Here is a 19,321-nt window from a genome sequence, read left to right as displayed (position 1 = left end):
AGGTCGAGAGACAAATTTGAGGTGACAGACAGTGACACATGGACAGACGGTGACATTCAATACCGCCTTGCAAAACTCTTGCCTGCATTGCGCTGATATAGGGTGTAATCATTAGTCCAACAGTTGAAAACAAGAGTTTCTGTTGAATATATTCAGGTATGTTTCTCCCCATTTTGTTCATTTTGTGTCCGATTAAGAAATGTTTTTCAACAGAATTGGTGGAATGAATACACCCCTGATCACTCGTAAACAGTTCACTTTCATAGCAGCCACATTGTATTCCTTCACGAATCTATGTGTTCTCCTCCTCTCTCCTCTTCCCTTCGCTTGTGGACTTCAATGCACAACACATCAGCTGTATGTGACCAGGTGAAAAAACCTTTCCAAGCCAAACCACTACACACAGCCTACATCGTTTTCATCATATTAGCTCAAATAACGTCATAGTCAGCATAGCTAATAGAACTAACAAGTTAGTTAACCCGATACAATCATGCAGTAACGTTACAGTGAAAGTCAGTAAGCAGTTACACCGGCAGGCCCCGGTGGCAATAAATGAGTGACGCCAAAAGCTTACCTTGACTTGGAAGAGTTCCAGTGTTGTGTTGGAAAGTCATAGCCAGCTAGCTAACATAGCATCCCTCTGTTAGAGCAAAGTGTTTCAGTAGGCTAAACTAGCTAGCTGCATTTGCTAGCTACAATAAGCAACGCTTTGAACACACCGACAGCGTCATTGCATTTTGGAACAGCAGAATTACATTAATTTCCAATGAAACGCTGTGTTTGCCTTGCAGCATTGCGTTGCAGTGTGTTCGTTGTGGTGCAAAAGTTGGGTTTATTGAACATATGCGTCAAACTGTATGCGTAGATGGCTTGACAGAAATGGTAGCAGAAGGTGAATGTTGAACTTTTGTTGCATTCATATCCAGATAATGCTGCATACTATTTTGCGCAATGACGCTGTCGGTGAATTCGAAGCGTAAGTGAAACTGAGAGTGAACAAAAAATGATGAACTCTCTCTCTCTATTTCTCTCTTGCTTCTCATTCATTTTGGAATAAATTAATTTGTTCAACTATTGAATTTCTCTTTGAGTCAACTACTCACCAGATTTTACACACTGCAGTGCTAGCTAGCTGTAGATTATACTTTCAGTACTAGATTAATTCTCTGATCCTTTGATTTGGTTGACAACATGTCAGTTCATGCTAAAAGAGCTCTAATAGGCTGGAGGACGTCCAGAAGTTGTCATAATTACTGTGTAAGTGTATGGAAGGGGGTGAGAACCATGAGCCTCCTCTAAGTTCTTAAGTTTTGTATTGAAGTCAATGTTCCCAAAGGAGGACGGAAGCAAGCTGTCCTCCGGCTACCCCATGGTGCTACCCTACAGAGTGCTGTTTATTTAAATGTTTCACCTTTATTTAAATAGGTGAGTCAAATAAGAACATATTGTTATTTACAATGACAGCCTACCCCAGCCATATCCTAACCCGGACGACGCTGGGCCAATTGTGCACTGCCCTATGAGACTTTAAATCATGGCCGGTTGTGATACAGCCTGGAATCAAACCAAGGTCTATAGTGACACCTCTAACACTGACATGCATTGCCTTAGACCGCTGCACCACTGTAGACCTTCTTTGAAAATAGTGTAACTTTTTTTGTTACTTTTTAAACATTTTACAATTGAAATGTTTATGAAATTCACTGAGGAGGATGGTCCTCCCCCTCCACTGCATGCTACTAGCCTCTGCTATGAATATGTATAGCCATCTCGAGACATAAAGTGTTTTTTTCTTGAAGTTGCCAGGATGTCATGTGTCCTACTTTTTTTTAACCTTAATTTAACTAGGGAAGTCATTTAAGAACACATTCTTATTTACAATGACGGCCTATACCGGTCAAACCCGGACAACGCTGTGCCAATTGCGCGCAGCCCTATGGGACTCCCAGTCACGACCAGTTGTGATATATGTATATAATTTATTCTTCACATGTAAAAAAAGTACATTTGTATTTTCCAACGGGCTATTCATTTGTGTGAAGTTTTTTTCTCGCCTGAGTAGGCTCGTTTCACTGCCAAAAATCAAATAAAATCATCTTGTTTTCAGCGAATTAACGCAATGTAAAATACAGCTAGCCTAGTCAAATAATTAACATCCAATCACATTAACAGTTACTCTCTCATGGGAAACCTTCACTCTACCATACCCTTGTCTGTACATTATGCCCTGAATCTATCCTACCACGGCCAGAAATCTGCTCCTTTTATTCTCTATCCCCAACGCACTAGACGAACAGTTTTGATGGCCTTTAGCCCTACCCTCATCCCACTCCTCGGGTGATGTGGAGGTTAACACAGGTCCTGCGTGTCCCCAGGCGCTCTCATTTGTTGACTTCTGTAACCGTAAAAGCCTTGGTTTCATGCATGTTAACATCAGAAGCCTCCTCCCTAAATTTGTTTTACTCTTTGCTTTAGCACACTCCGCCAACCCTGATGTCCTTGCCGTGTCTGAATCCTGGCTTAGGAAGGCCACCTAAAATCTGAGATTTCCATCCCAAACTATAACATTTTCAGCGCCATTTCAGACAGCAGCATACCACCCTGCATACCACTGCTGGCTTGCTTCTGAAGCTAAACAGGGTTGGTCCTGGTCAGTCCCTGGATGGGAGACCAGATGCTGCTGGAAGTGGTGTTGGAGGGCCAGTAGGAGGCACTCTTTCCTCTGGTCTAAAAAAAATATATATATCCCAATTCCCCAGGGAAGTGATTGGGGACACTTCCCTGTATAGGGTGCCGTCTTTTGGATGGAATGTTAAGTGGGTGACCTTAAAGGTTATTAAAGAGTAGGGATGTTAACACCGGTGTCCTGGCTAAATTCCCAATCTGGCCCTCAAACCATTAAGGTCACCTAATAATCCCCATTTTACAATTGGGTCATTCATCCCCTGACACTATTCCCCAGGTCGTTGCTGTAAATGAGAATGTGTTCTTAGTCAACTTACCTGGTAAAATAATGGATAAATTAACAATATGTGACTTGATCGCACCCCCCCCCCATCTATCTTCAGAGTTTGTTCTGTTAGGTGACCTAAACTGGGATATGCTTAACACCCTGGCCGTCCTACAATCTAAGATAGATGCTCTCAATCTCACACAAATTATCAAGGAACCCACCAGGTACAATCCTAAATCTGTAAACATGGGCACCCTCACAGATATTATCCTGACCAACTTGCCCTCCAAATACACCGCTGCTGTCTTCAATCAGGATCATTGCCTGGGTCCGAGGTCAAAAGACCACACCTCATCACTGTCAAATGCTCACTAAAAAAACTTCTGCGAGCAGGCCTTTCAAATCGATCTGGCCCGGGTTTCCTGGAAGGATATTGACCCCATCCCGTCAGTAGAGGATGCCTGGTCATTCTTTAAAAATAAATAAGCATGCCCCATTCAAAAAAAAATTGAACTAAGAACAAATATAGCCCTTGGTTCACTCCAGACCTGACTGCCCTCGAGTAGCACAAACACATCCTGTGGCGGACTGCACTAGCATCAAATAGATATGAAACTTTTCAGGGAAGTCAGGAACCAATACACGCAGTCAGTCAGGAAAGCTAATGCTGGCTTTACTAGTCTGTTCAACATCTCTTTCGTATCGTCCGAGATCATTAAAGATTGGAAAGCTGACGCGGTCATCCCCCTCTTCAAAGGGGGTGACACTCTAGACCCAAACTGTTACAGACCTATATCCATCCTGCTCTGCCTTTCCAAAGTCTTCGAAAGCCAAGTTAATAAACAGATCACTGACCATTTCGAAACCCACCGTATCTTCTCCGTTGTGCAATCCAATTTCCGAGCTGGTCATGGGTGCACCTCAGCCACGTTCAAGGTACTAAACAATATCATAACTGCCATCAATAAAAGACAGTACTGTGCAGCCGTATTCATCGACCTGGTCAAGGCTTTCGACTCTGTCAATCACCGTATTCTTATCGGCAGACTCAACAGCCTTGGTTTCTCAAATGACTCAAATGCCTCACCTGGTTCACCAACTACTTCTCAGATAGAGTTCAGTGTGCCAAATCGGAGGGCCTGTTGTCCAGACCTCTGGCAGTCTCTATGGGGGTACCACAAGGTTCAATTCTCGGGCCGACTCTTTTCTCTGTATATATCAACGATGTCGCTCTTGCTGCGGGTGACTCCCTGATCCACATCTACGCAGACGACACCATTCTGTATACATCTGGCCCTTCTTTGGACACTGTGTTAACAAACCTCCAAACGAGCTTCAATGCCATACAACACTCCTTCCGTGGCCTCCAACTGCTTTTAAATGCTAGTAAAACTAAGTGCCTCCTTCACTCACGCCACCAGACATACCCTCATAAAACTGACTATACTACCGATCCTCGACTTCGGCGATGTCATTTGCAAAATATTTTCCAACACTCTACTCAGAAAATTGGATGCAGTCTATCACAGTGCCATCCGTTTTGTCACCAAAGCCCCATATACCACCCACCAATGTGACCTGTATACTCTCGTCGGCTGGCCCTCGCCGACGGCTGCCCCCCCCCCACTGGCTCCAGGTCATCTATAAGTCTTTGCTATGTAAAGCTTTGTCTTTTCTCAGCTCACTGGTCATGATAACAACACCCACCCGTAGCACGCGCTCCAGCTGGTATATCTCACTGGTCATCCCCAAAGCAAATACCTCCTTAGGCCGCCTTTCTTTCCAGTTGCCAATGACTAGAATGAATTGCAAAAGTTGCTGAAATTGGAGTCTTATATTTCCCTCACTAACTTTAAACATCAGCTATCTGAGCAGCTAACCAATCGCTGCAGCTGTACATAGCCCATCTGTAAATGGCCCATCCAATCTACCTACCTCATCCCCATATTGTTTTTTTGTTTACTTTTCTGCTCTTTTGCACACCAGTATTTCTACTTGCACATCATCATCTGCACATCTATCACTCCAGTGCTAATTTGCTAAATTGTAATTACTTTGCTACTATGGCCTATTTATTGCCTTACCTCCTCACCCCATTTGCACACACTGTATATAGACATATTTTAGTTTTCTATTGTGTTATTGACTGTACGCTTGTTTATTCCATGGGTTGTTGTTTGTGTCGCACTTCTTTGCTTTATCTTGGCCAGTTCGCAGTTCTAAATGAGAACTTGTTCTCAACTGGCCTACCTGGTTAAATAAAGGTTAAATATACAGTGCCTTGCGAAAGTATTCGGCCCCCTTGAACTTTGCGACCTTTTGCCACATTTCAGGCTTCAAACATAAAGATATAAAACTGTATTTTTTTGTGAAGAATCAACAACAAGTGGGACACAATCATGAAGTGGAACGACATTTATTGGATATTTCAAACTTTTTTAACAAATCAAAAACTGAAAAATTGGGCGTGCAAAATTATTCAGCCCCCTTAAATTAATACTTTGTAGCGCCACCTTTTGCTGCGATTACAGCTGTAATTCGCTTGGGGTATGTCTCTATCAGTTTTGCACATCGAGAGACTGAATTTTTTTCCCATTCCTCCTTGCAAAACAGCTCGAGCTCAGTGAGGTTGGATGGAGAGCATTTGTGAACAGCAGTTTTCAGTTCTTTCCACAGATTCTCGATTGGATTCAGGTCTGGACTTTGACTTGGCCATTCTAACACCTGGATATGTTTATTTTTGAACCATTCCATTGTAGATTTTGCTTTATGTTTTGGATCATTGTCTTGTTGGAAGACAAATCTCCGTCCCAGTCTCAGGTCTTTTGCAGACTCCATCAGGTTTTCTTCCAGAATGGTCCTGTATTTAGCTCCATCCATCTTCCCATCAATTTTAACCATCTTCCCTGTCCCTGCTGAAGAAAAGCAGGCCCAAACCATGATGCTGCCACCACCATGTTTGACAGTGGGGATGGTGTGTTCAGGGTGATGAGCTGTGTTGCTTTTACGCCAAACATAACGTTTTGGATTGTTGCCAAAAAGTTCAATTTTGGTTTCATCTGACCAGAGCACCTTCTTCCACATGTTTGGTGTGTCTCCCAGGTGGCTTGTGGCAAACTTTAAACAACACTTTTTATGGATATCTGTAAGAAATGGCTTTCTTCTTGCCACTCTTCCATAAAGGCCAGATTTGTGCAATATACGACTGATTGTTGTCCTATGGACAGAGTCTCCCACCTCAGCTGTGGATCTCTGCAGTTCATCCAGAGTGATCATGGGCCTCTTGGCTGCATCTCTGATCAGTCTTCTCCTTGTATGAGCTGAAAGGTTAGAGGAAGGCCAGGTCTTGGTAGATTTGCAGTGGTCTGATACTCCTTCCATTTCAATATTATCGCTTGTACAGTGCTCCTTGGGATGTTTAAAGCTTGGGAAATCTTTTTGTATCCAAATCCGGCTTTAAACTTCTTCACAACAGTATCTCGGACCTGCCTGGTGTGTTCCTTGTTCTTCAAGATGCTCTCTGCGCTTTTAACGGACCTCTGAGACTATCACAGTGCAGGTGCATTTATACGGAGACTTGATTACACACAGGTGGATTGTATTTATCATCATTAGTCATTTAGGTCAACATTGGATCATTCAGAGATCCTCACTGAACTTCTGGAGAGAGTTTGCTGCACTGAAAGTAAAGGGGCTGAATAATTTTGCACGCCCAATTTTTCAGTTTTTGATTTGTTAAAAAAGTTTGAAATATCCAATAAATGTCGTTCCACTTCATGATTGTGTCCCACTTGTTGTTGATTCTTCACAAAAAAATACAGTTTTATATCTTTATGTTTGAAGCCTGAAATGTGGCAAAAGGTCGCAAAGTTCAAGGGGGCCGAATACTTTCGCAAGGCACTGTATATATTTTTTAATAAACTCATGCTCAGACATTTAGAAACGAAACATGACAATTTGAAAAATAAGCTTTGTGACATTGAATGGACTTTGGTGGTCAAGATGTGTTGGTATCTGTACTGATGGAGCAAAAGCCATGACGGGGGGACATAGTGGAGTGGTAACGTGCGTGCAACTACTTGGGTACACTGCAGCATCCACCGTTTATATAGTGTCAAAAGACACAGGTGTCTGTAATCATGGCCAAGAGTGGCCTAATATCATTGGTTAATAATCAAATATTAAAATATCATACAAAGAACAGCATACAAACAACAAATGGATAGCATACGATCATAGATTAATTTGACTACACAAGCTTACAAACAATTACAATGGCAAAGTCACAATAATCACAAGAATGGCTTCAGATCAAAGTCTACGCAGTAACGCTTTTACAACATATAGAAGTGCGCTGGTTATCAAGGGGCAAAGTATTGACACGTTTTTAAAAATTGAGACACGAGCTTAAAGTTTACTTTCCTGACCATAATTGTCACTTGTCTGACTACTGCATGATGAGTTTGTCACACGACTGGCCTATCTGGGTGATGCTTTTTCTCGCCTGAATGATCTGAATCTAGGATTACAGGGACTCTTCAGCTATATTTAATGTGCGGGACAAAATTATGGCTGTGATTAAGAAATTGGAATTATTTTATGTCTGCATTAATAAGGACAACACACAGGTCTTTCCATCATTGTATGAGTTTTTGTGTGCAAATGAACTGAAGCTTACGGACAATGTCAAATCTGATATAGCGAAGTACCTGAGTGAGCTGGGTGCGCAATTACGCAGGTACTTTCCCGAAACAGACGACACAAACTACTGGATTCATTATCCCTTTCATGCCCTGCCCCCAGTCCACTTAACAATATCTGAACAAGAGAGCCTCATCGAAATTGCAACAAGCGGTTCTGTGAAAATTGAATTGAATCAGAAGCCACTGCCAGATTTCTGGACAGGGCTGCCCTCAGAGTTTCTTGCCTTGACAAATCGCACTGTTAAGACACTGATGCCCTTTGCAACCACGTACCTACGTGAGGGTGGATTCTCGGCCCTCACTAGCATGAAAACTAAATACAGGCACAGACTGTATGTGAAAAGTGATTTAAGACTTTTTTCAATTCCCAGGAGCCAGGTTTTGACAAAAACTCACACTCATTCTTATGTTTAATAAATGTTTCATATAATGTGTCTGTGGCAGCCTTACAATGATGGCAAAAAAAACTAAAATTGAGAGTATGCTGACCCTGGTGCTAGGGGGTACGCAGCTGGAGGTTGAATGTTTGAAGGGGTACGGTACTATAAAAAGTTTGGAACTACTGATCTACATAAATAAACTCATTGCTTGTTGGGCGAAACAAGGAAATAACGCCGCCTGCTGGAGGGAGACAGATTTTCCACCGAGTTGTGCCTTTCCTTTCCTCTGGTTTAAATTACACCAGTTTAGCTGGACCTTCTTCCGGGTGCACCTCATACTATTTTTCGCCTACAGCTGATTCAACCAGCTAACGGAATACTAAACTTTCAGCACAGTATACTCACACCACTGTTAACGATTACTTTACACTAACTAGCTACAGATCTCAATTTGAACGACCTATTTGAGAACTGGTAGCTTGTTACCTCTTGACTTTAGCCTGCTAGCTAACGTTAGCCATAATGGTCGTCTGGTGGATGAGACCGGGTGGAAGGCTATGAAATCCAGCTCCCAGTCGGGATAGCTTGGGGGGAAAGCCAGGTAGGCTACCGTATGTTGCTATACTAGTTATATTTGGTTGATTTATTATTGTGGTTCATTTCAAAATGCATGCCAGAGCAGCTAACTAGCGAATATTCTGTCATGTTAACCTAACGTTAGCTAGCTAACTGGTTTGGCCATAATTAGCCGCGCCGATGCTCGGCCATAGTAGTTAGCTGGTTATTGAAATACAGCAAATAACGTTATGTAGCTTTTATTACTCTACTAGCCAGCTGTCCATGCATCCATGTTAAAAATAAAGTAGCCAAACAGTTGTCAATGAAGGAGCTCGGCTAACGTTAGCTGTTCCATTTGTTTGGGTGGTGTTTTGTTGGCAGGATGCTACAGGGACTGTACGGAAGTCTGGATCGGGACAAGCCGCTGATCCGGCTTCCTTTCACGGACTTTGCGGTTGGGACTGTCTTGCTGGCTCTAACCGGTCTAATAGCCTGCATCGTCATTTCTCTGATGTTCCATTTCGATGAGTCTACCTATACCCACTGTCAGGTGAGTAGTTCACCTCACTCTCGGTCTGTCCATTGACACTTCCTTTCAAGGTTTTTGACTAGGGAGGTTTTCCTATTTGTTTCATTAGTCCATTGTTGTTATTGTTCCAAAATGTATTACATGTCAGCATTCAAGATATATGTATTTTCAAAATACATGCATTTAGCATCATACTGGCTGTATTTTGAAAGTTCAATATCTTGAATGCTGACATGTAATACATGTTGGGACAATAACAACAATGGACTAATGAAACAAATACCAAAATATACTTTTTGGGTGGAATTTTCCTTTAAATAAGGGCCTATGATGCACTTTGATAAATGCAGTATTCGCTTAGCTATATGCAGAATGTTCTACACTACACATGCTACACTACTGGTAATACTGACAATGTGTGTGTATCGCTTAAATAAATACAGCATTGTAGAACGTGCTACACTACATATACAAATAACACTCCATTGACTGACCTCTCCTCCTGCTGCACCTCCTCACCACCAGGTGCCCAACTACCTCCCCTCCATCAGTGCGTCTATCAGTCTGGTCCCAGAGCGCTATATATGGAGGTTCTGTATCGGCCTGCACTCGGCCCCTCGTTTCCTGGTGGCTGCGGCCTACTTCAGCTTCTACCGCGGACGGTTTGCTAAGAGCTTCCCTGACATGGGCCTTAGCGTCCTGGCTCTCATAGCTGCCCTGGCAGAGAACGTAGGCCTGCTGTTGCTCACCTATGTGTCCTCTACTGAGACCTACAGTGAGTACCGGTAGATGCACACGTGCACAAGCATGCATCAAACATATACACACACTGCTTTGCATTCCAAGTTAGGACATGGGCTAATGCATCGTACACATGCATTCATACACCCTGCATTAGTGTCCACTTCATTTTTAGCGTAAGTGACAGATGTGTTGTTATCCACTGTATTATGTGCTGGTGTTTTAGAGTTACATTCACTGCCGGGTTTGTGTTCGGCAGGTGTTCACAAGAATGGTTTTATCACGTTCGCCGCCTGCTCTCTTCTTCACATGCTCATTACCTGCAGACTGTGGCATGTGATTAAGAGGTACAGTCTCAGCCCCGAGGTAGAGTACACACCCTCATTCCCTCACCTTACCGTGCATGTTTCTTATTTGTGCTGTGTGCCTTCGTATTGCCATTCCTCTTCAGTCCTTGAGTACTTGTGTTATCCCACTTTTTAAGACTCGGTCATAAATGTCTCAACATCCTACTAAAAAAAAGCTGCTGTTCATTCCTGTACTTGGAACAGGACCCTTTCTTAATTTTTATATGGGATTTTCAGACTTTATTGAACAGATAGTGAAAGAAGGATGACAGTGGGGTAAGATATATATGAGAGAGAGAGAGAGAGAGAGATTACGATTACATTACATTACTGTAGACGTGTGCCAGAGGCTGGGTCATTAATGCTACAGCAGCCATGCCAGAGAACAGGACCCTTTCTCACCACCCCGTGACAGTGTTGAGCTACTGTTACCAGGGACCCTATTAATAAAGAGTCTAGGATCAATTATGCCTTTTTGATCATAATTAATATAATTGGACAGAGAGACCTGATCCTAGATTAGCATTGCTGCTTTGAGATGCTTTTTGAATACCAGAGAGCTTATTATGGCCCTGGCTCATTATGGACACACACTAATCTCTGATAGCCTTTCAACACACATTGAGCCACAGTTTCAACACCAGCAAACAGGTGTGGAAATTAATTTATAACCACACACAGAACTATGATGGTGTCACCCGAGGTGTACAGTTGAAGTCGGAAGTTGACATACACAGCCAAATACATTTAAACTCAGTCTTTCACAATTCCTGACATTTAATCCTAGTAAAAATTCCCTGTCTTAGGTCAGATCACCACTTTATTTTATGAATGTGAAATGTCAGAATAATAGTAGAGATTTATTTCAGCTTTTATTTCTTTCATCACATTCCCAGTGGGTCAGAAGTTGAATTACCCTCAATTAGTATTTTGTAGCATTGCCTTTATTAAATTGTTTCACTTGGGTCAAATGTTTCGGGTAGCCTTCCACAAGCTTTCCACAATAAGTTGGGTGAATTTTGGCCCATTCCTCCTGACAGAGCTGGTGCAGGGGTGGCAGGGTAACCTAGTGGTTAGAGCGTTGCACTAGTAACCGGAAGGTTGCAAGTTCAAACCCCCGAGCTGACAAGGTACAGATCTGCTGTTCTGCCCCTGAACAGGCAAGGTAACCCACTGTTCCTAGGCCGTCATTGAAAGTAAGAATTTGTTCTTAACTGATTTGCCTAGTTAAATAAAGGTAAAATACAAAAACTGAGTCAGGTTTGTAGGCCTCCTTGTTCGCACACGCTTTTTCAGTTCTGCCCACACATTTTCTATAGGATTGAGGTCAGGGCTTTGTGATGGCCACTCCAATACCTTGACTTTGTTGTCCTTATGCCATTTTTCCACAACTTTGGAAGCATGCTTGGGGTCATTGTCCATTTGGAAGACCCAGTTGCGACCAAGCTTCAACTTCCTGACTGATGTCTTGAGATGTTTCTTGAATATATCCACATAATTTTCTTACCTCATGATGCCATCTATTTTGTGAAGTGCACCAGTCCCTCCTGCAGCTAAGCACCCCCACAACATGATGCTGCCACCCCCGTGCTTCAAGGTTGGGATGTTGATCTTTGGCTTGCAAGCCTCCCCCTTTTTCCTCCAAACATAATGATGGTCATTATGGCCAAACAGTTATATTTTTGTTTCATCAGACCAGAGGACATTTCTCTAAAAAGCACGATCTTTGTCCCCATGTGCAGTTGCAAACTGTAGTCTGGCTTTTTATGGAGGTTTTGGAGCAGTGGCTTCTTCCTTGCTGAGCGGCCTTTCAGGTTATGTCGATATAGGACTCGTTTTACTGTGGATATAGATACTTTGTACATGTTTCCTCCAGCATCTTCACAAGGGCCTTTGCTGTTCTGGGATTGATTTGCCCTTTTCACACCAAAGTACATTCCTCTCTAGGAGACAGAACGCGTCTCCTTCCGGAGCGGTATGACGGCTGCGTTGTCCTATGGTGTTTAAACTGGCGTACTATTGTTTGTACAGATGAACGTGGTACCTTCAGGCGTTTGGAAATTGCTCCCAAGGATGAACCAGACTTGTGGAGGTCTACAATTTTTTTTCTGAGGTCTTTGCTGATTTCTTTTGATTTTTCCCATGATGTCAAGCAAAGCGGCACTGAGTTTGAAGGTAGGCCTTAAAATACATCTACAGGTACACCTCCAATTGACTCAAATGATGTCAATTAGCCTATCTGAATCTTTTAAAGCCATGATGTCATTTTCTGGAATTTTCCAAGCTGTTTGAAGGCACAGTCAACTTAGTGTATGTAAACTTCTGACCCACTGGATTTGTGAAACAGTGAATTATAAGTGAAATAATCTGTCTGTAAACAATTGTTGGAAAAATGAATTGTCATGCACAAAGTAGATGTCCTAGCTGACTTGCCAAAACTATAGTTTGTTAACAAGATATTTGTGGAGTGGTTGAAAAACGAGTTCCAATGACTCCAACCTAAATGTATGTAAACTTCCGACTTCAACTGTATGTGTTTGAGTCCACAGCTCATGTATTGTTAGTGTGTGGCTTGGTCTGTTCAAAGCAGGGGAAGTGGGTTACACACACGGGGACCAACCCAACTACCCTCACCAGCCTGAGGCACTCTGAACTCACTATTGCAACACCACCTGTTATAGCTACATTTTAACCGCTCTGTTTGTCTCCATCTCTTTCTCTCCCTCTCTGTCTCAATCTCTCTCTGTCTGTTGGTGGCTCTCCTCCTCTTTCTGTCTCTCCCAGGAGATCACGTCGTTTCGTTGGAAGGTGCGTCTCTTTCTCTTCAATGTCAGCTTTTGTTTGGTCGCCGCCTACTTTTACAGACGCCACAACAAGTACTGCGAACCCATAAGTGAGTTTTTGGGACCTGTATTGGAACCCTATTCCCTATGTAGTGTACTACTTTTGAACAGATCCCCACCCATTCTTTTTTATTATGCCCCTCTTTCCTCTCTGCTCAGTCAATCAAGGTCCTGATAATGTCATGTTTTGTAATATATATCACCCTGTAGTAGAGGAAGTTTGAGTAGAAGTTGTCTGTGTGTTTAGGGCTTTGTTTCTCCATTTCCCTCATATCTTTGTCAACCCCGGCGTTACCAGTAATGATAACACCAATACTCCAGTTTGAAACCTCCGCTCCTTTCACCTCCACCCCAGCTGGGTTCTCGCTCCCGTCTCTTCCAGTGTACACATTCTCTCGACTCTTTTGTAACATGCTATGTATATCATATGTCTGAATGTACACTAAAAGGATGTGGACACCTGCTCGTCTAACATCTCATTCCAAAATAATGGACATTAATATGGAGTTGGTCCCCCCTTTGCTGCAATAACAGTCTCTCTTCTGGGAAGGCTTTCTACATTGTTGTGGGGACTTGCTTCCATTCAGCCACAAGAGTATTAGTGAGGTCTGGTCGTGATGTTGGGCGATTAGGCCTGGCTCCAGCCAATGCTTGGCGTTGCACATGGTGATCTTAGCCTTGTGTGCGGCTGCTCAGCCATGGAAACCCAGAACAGTTCTTGTGCTGACGTTGCTTCCAGAGGCGGTTTGGAACTCTGTAGTGAGTGTTGTGACCGAATATATATTTACGCGCTTCAGCATTCGGCGGTCCCATTCTGTGAGCTTGTTTGTCCTACCACTTCGCGGCTGAGCCGTTGTTCCTCCTAGACGTTTTCCACTTCACAATATCAACACTTAAAGTTGACTGGGGCATCTCTAGCAGGGCAGAAATTTGATGAACTGACTTGATGGAAAGGTGGCATCCTATGACCGTGCCACATTGAAAGTAACTGAGCTCTCCAGTAAGGCCATTCTATTGCCAATGTTTGTCTCTGGAGATTGCATGACTGTATGCTCAATATTTGTACACCTGTCAGCAACGGGTGTGGCTGAAATGGCCAAATCCACTAATATGTAGCGGTGTCCACATACTTTTGTATATACAGTGTATCTCTCTCCTTCACTGAGACAAGTGACTGATAACTGACTGATGTCTCATCTCATTTACTCCCTCCCTCTCTATTTCCCCCTCTCCCTTTCCCTCCAGTCTACACTCTGTTTGCTCTATGTGAGTACCTGGTGGTGCTCTCCAACATGGCCTTCCACATGACGGCATTCTGGGACTTTGGAAACAAGGAAGTGATGGTCACCACTCCAGCAGAGGACAAACGCTATTGAAGACTGAGCGTGACAGAGGACACACCCCTACTCTTGTTAATTTTTACCCTGTTATTTAGAACCTGACAAGTATAAAAGCACAAAGCAAGTTTATTCATCCAAAGGTTCAGACAGCTGAACAGACAAAGACATATTCACACAAACTGGTATTTAACCCTTTCTCTTATGCTGAGCCCACTCCTTACACATCTGAACAGCCAATACACCTCTTTTGCTATACAGAAGATTAGTGATATCTGTTCTTCCTCACTTCATCTAACCTGACCTCGGCCCAAATTCCCCGCTCTTCCCCAACTCACGGCTGTCCTTGTACCAGACTGTGACCCTTCTCCTTTCCATAGGATACCTGATGTCTAACAATAACATGTTCTGACGGAACGTAAACATTCTACAATCCCCTCCCTCCCTCAGTAACATGAATAAGGATATTTAGAACTCATCAGTTCCCCCTTTGAACATTAACTCCATGCTGTTCAACATTATATAAACTTGGAAATGACTTAAATAAATAAACAAACAATGATAATAAAACATGACCAAAAAATAAAACATGATTACCATTCACAGTTTATTATTATGTTTTACAAATCCAAGACTTGTGGCCTCTGTTCTATAATCACACTTTTGACTTTCCCCATTTCAGCTTCTGGTTCCTAAGAGAGTGATGGCACAAGACATGAAAGCAAAAAGAAACAAGACATAACAGTATTAACGTGTTAAGCTATGCATAATTATATATGCAAAGACAAAACCAAAGTTTGCTAACATGACAATTCCAACTCTCTCTTTGCCTGACTATGCTTTCAGGATACATTTCTTCTGTGTTCCACAAAAATGAAGGTCCTAAAAAAAAACTCATGCTTTCACCCAGTCTTCCCTGACCACAGGCTCCAAGAGATGTTCCCAAGCCATGTAATTTTCACTTTGTTCCCCATCTCCTTCTTCCTCCAATAGCCACTCAATATACACGTGCGGTGGCTTTAATCAACTTTACCTCATCTTGAGGTAACTCAACACGGTATATATGTTTCACATCAATGCCATCGGAAGATGATATCCCAACAGTGCTACCAAGATAACCCCTGCAACTACTAACACTGCCCTCAGAAGATTATATCCCAACAGTGCTACCAAGGTAACCCCTGCTACTACTAACAATGCCCTCAGAAGATGATATCCCAACAGTGCTACCAAAGTAACCCCTGCTACAACGAACACTGCCCTCAGAATATGTATCCCAACAGTGCTACCAAGGTTACCACTGCTACGAATAACACTGCCCTCAGAAGATGATGTCCCAACAGTGCTACCATGGTAACCCCTGCTACAACGAACACTGCCCTCAGAATATGTATCCCAACAGTGCTACCAAGGTTACCACTGCTACGAATAACACTGCCCTCAGAAGATGATATCCCAACAGTGCTACCAAGGTAACTCCTGCAACTACTAACACTGCCCTCAGAAGATGATATCCTGACAGTGCTACCAAAGTAACCCCTGCTACAACGAACACTGCCCTCAGAATATGTATCCCAACAGTGCTACCAAGGTTACCACTGCTACGAATAACACTGCCCTCAGAAGATGATGTCCCAACAGTGCTACCATGGTAACCCCTGCTACAACGAACACTGCCCTCAGAATATGTATCCCAACAGTGCTACCAAGGTTACCACTGCTACGAATAACACTGCCCTCAGAAGATGATATCCCAACAGTGCTACCAAGGTAACTCCTGCAACTACTAACACTGCCCTCAGAAGATGATATCCTGACAGTGCTACCAAGGTAACCCCTGCAACTACTAACACTGCCCTCAGAAGATGATATCCCAACAGTGCTACAGCGACTTCTGTGAGAATAGCTATAGCTTGGAATCTGTCTCCTATTATCTTCATAGTTTACTGATAGCTCCCAACTCATATCCGGTTCCATAGGCACCAACATCCCCAATGATATCTGTTCTGCTACAGTCAGTACCTGTGTATAATACTATAACACAGGGGTGTTGGTAGACACAATGTATGTAATCTAATTTATGTCCCTTTTACTGTCCTGAATGCCTCTGCTGATCCTACAGCTATTGTATGCAGTAATCATGTGCCTGTTATACTGTTAGCACTGTCGGTGTGCCCTAGGAGGATGTCCACCGTGTGCAGCTCACCCTGCACTAACATGAGCATATCTACTGCTGCTAAGCTTCCCAGTAAAGCAATACAAATAAGTAAGCATCCCAGAAGAAAAGTGCTCAAAATAGCCCATGTTAACATATGTAGCTTGAACTTCAAAATTTGCTCGTAACAGACGACATTCATATTCTGTCTATCTCTGAAACTCACTTAGATAATACCTTTGATGATACAGTGGTAGCAATACAAGGTTATAACATTTATAGATGAGACAGAAATGCCAATGGTGGAGGTGTTGCTGTTTATATTCAGAACCACATTCCTGTAAAGATTAGAGAGGATCTCATGTTAAATACTGTTGAAGTAATATGGCTACAGGTTCATCTGCCTCACCTAAAGCCCATTCTGGTGGGAAGCTACTATACACCATCCAGACCATATCCAGGTCCATCAGATGTGTTATGGATTCACACCACTTGCTATATTGTGGATGAAGAGTTACCTGTCCAACAGAACAGAGGGTGTTCTTTAAGGGAAGCGCCTCCAACATTATCCAGGTAGAATCAGGAATTCCCCAGGGTGGCTGTCTCGGCATCTGATTAAAGCCAATGTGTCTGTGTTTGCTTAACAAAGAGTTGTAGTTAGTTTCAGAGTGGGTGGCAAGAAATGAGTCAGTCCTAAATATTTCTAAAAGTATTGTATTTGGGACAAATCTTTCACTAAACCTCAACTAAATCTTGTAATAATTAATGTGGAAATTGAGCAAATTGAGGTGACAACTGCTTGGAGTGACCCTGGATTTAAAACTGTCATGGTCAAACATATTGACAACACCATAAACATGGCAGGTCCTACAGGCCCTAGTTTTGTCGCACCTGGACTACTGTTCAGTCGTTTCGTCCCAAAAAAAACACAAAAAAAGTACTGCAATTGCAATTGGCTCTGCACATATTCCAAGATTTCGTAGCAGTCGGATTTCGTAGCAGTCGGACGAAAATCACATTGTATGATTTTTAAGTAATTAATTAGCATTTTATTGCATGACATAAGTATTTGATACATCAGAAAAGCAGAACTTAATATTTGGTACAGAAACCTTTGTTTGCAATTACAGAGATCACATGTTTCCTGTAGTTCTTGACCAGGTTTGCACACACTGCAGCAGGGATTTTGGTCCACTCCTCCATACAGACCTTCTCCAGATCCTTCAGGTTTCAGGGCTATCACTGGGCAATACGGACTTTCAGCTCCCTCCAAAGATTTTCTATTGGGTTTTCAATTTTCTTTTGGGTCTATTGGGTATTGCTTCTTACGGAGCCACTCCTTAGTTGCCCTGGCTGTGTGTTTCGGGTCGTTGTCATGCTGGAAGACCCAGCCACGTCCCATCTTCAATGCTCTTACTGAGGGAAGGAGATTGTTGGCCAAGATCTCGCGATACATGGCCCCATCCGTCCTTCCCTCAATATGGTGCAGTCGTCCTGTCCCCTTTACAGAAAAGCATCCCCAAATAATGATGTTTCCACCTCCGTGCTTCACGGTTGGGATGGTGTTCTTGGGGTTGTACTCATCCTTCTTCCTCCAAACACGGCGAGTGGAGTTTAGACCAAAAAGCTCTATTTTTGTCTCATCAGACCACATGGCCATCTCCCATTCCTCCTCTGGCTCATCCAGATGGTCATTGGCAAACTTCAGACGGGCCTGGACATGCGCTGACTTGAGCTGGGGGACCTTGCGTGCGCTGCAGGATTTTAATCCATGGCGGCGTAGTGTGTTACTAATGGTTTTCTTTGAGACTGTGGTCCCAGCTCTCTTCAGGTCATTGACCAGGTCCTGCCGTGTAGTTCTGGGCTGATCCCTCACCTTTTGTTATTGACTTTTGTTATTGACCAAATACTTATTTTCCACCATAATTTGCAAATTAATTAATTAAAAATCCTACAATGTGATTTTCTGGATTTTTTTTCTCATTTTGTCTGTCATAGTTGAAGTGTACCTATGATGAAAGTTACAGGCCTCTCATCTTTCTAAGTGGGAGAACGTGCACAATGTCTAGCAATGATCAACAACCAACTTGACAGAGCATGAAGAACTTTTTAAGTAATAATGTGTAAGTATTGCACAATCCAGGTGTGCAAAACTCTTAGAGACTTTCCCAGAAAGACTCACAGCTGTAATCGCTGCCAAAGGTGACTCTAACGTGTTGACTTGGGTCTGAATACTTATGTAAATGAGAGATTTCTGAATGAATTTGTCAAATTAGCAAAAAACTTCTATGAACATGTTTTCACTTTTGTGGGTTATTGTTTGTAAAATGGATGAGGGAAACATTTACATTACATTTACATTTAAGTCATTTAGCAGACGCTCTTATCCAGAGCGACTTACAAATTGGTGCTTTCACCTTATGACATCCAGTGGAACAGCCACTTTACAATAGTGCATCTAGGTCTTTTAAGGGGGGGGGGGGGGGGGGAGAAGGATTACTTTATCCTATCCTATCCTAGGAAACAAATGAATCCATTCTGAATTCTGGCTGTAACACACAACAGTGTGGAATAAGTCCAGGGGTATGAATACTTTCGGAAGGCACAGTATCTCAGTCATATTATGGGACCATTTTGTACTGTATGCTATGATTATGTGTACTGTTTGAATGGTGTAGATTGAGTGTGTTATTACTGTGTGTGGGTCGGGGGTTAGAGAGCGGGATACGCCATCTCATGGATTATTCTATGCCACTTTATACAGTATAATGT

At 42.8% G+C, this 19,321-nt stretch overlaps 1 protein-coding gene across 2 annotated transcripts; it reads left to right on the top strand.

Annotated features, from left to right (window-relative positions):
* The first annotated feature begins 8,321 nt into the window (after positions 1-8,321).
* Positions 8,322-14,995, top strand: LOC115106829 (post-GPI attachment to proteins factor 2-like). 2 transcript variants are annotated; one of them, XM_029629954.2, is made up of 6 exons: positions 8,322-8,640; positions 8,979-9,147; positions 9,652-9,901; positions 10,127-10,233; positions 12,999-13,107; positions 14,303-14,995. In XM_029629954.2, exons 2-6 carry the CDS (start codon positions 8,980-8,982, stop codon positions 14,431-14,433), a joined length of 765 nt encoding a protein of 254 aa, XP_029485814.1. In that variant the 5' UTR covers positions 8,322-8,640; position 8,979; the 3' UTR covers positions 14,434-14,995. The 2 variants fall into 2 exon arrangements, with proteins under 2 accessions (XP_029485814.1, XP_029485815.1); XM_029629955.2 differs by having other exon boundaries at positions 8,322-8,650.
* The last annotated feature ends 4,326 nt before the right edge of the window (positions 14,996-19,321 follow it).

Source organism: Oncorhynchus nerka, linkage group LG23 (genome assembly GCF_034236695.1).
Source record: "Oncorhynchus nerka isolate Pitt River linkage group LG23, Oner_Uvic_2.0, whole genome shotgun sequence".
In the NCBI taxonomy this organism is placed as follows: domain Eukaryota; kingdom Metazoa; phylum Chordata; class Actinopteri; order Salmoniformes; family Salmonidae; genus Oncorhynchus; species Oncorhynchus nerka.
The sequence above is the reverse complement of the archived record's forward strand: the minus strand, read 5'-3'. Positions and strand labels throughout refer to the sequence as shown.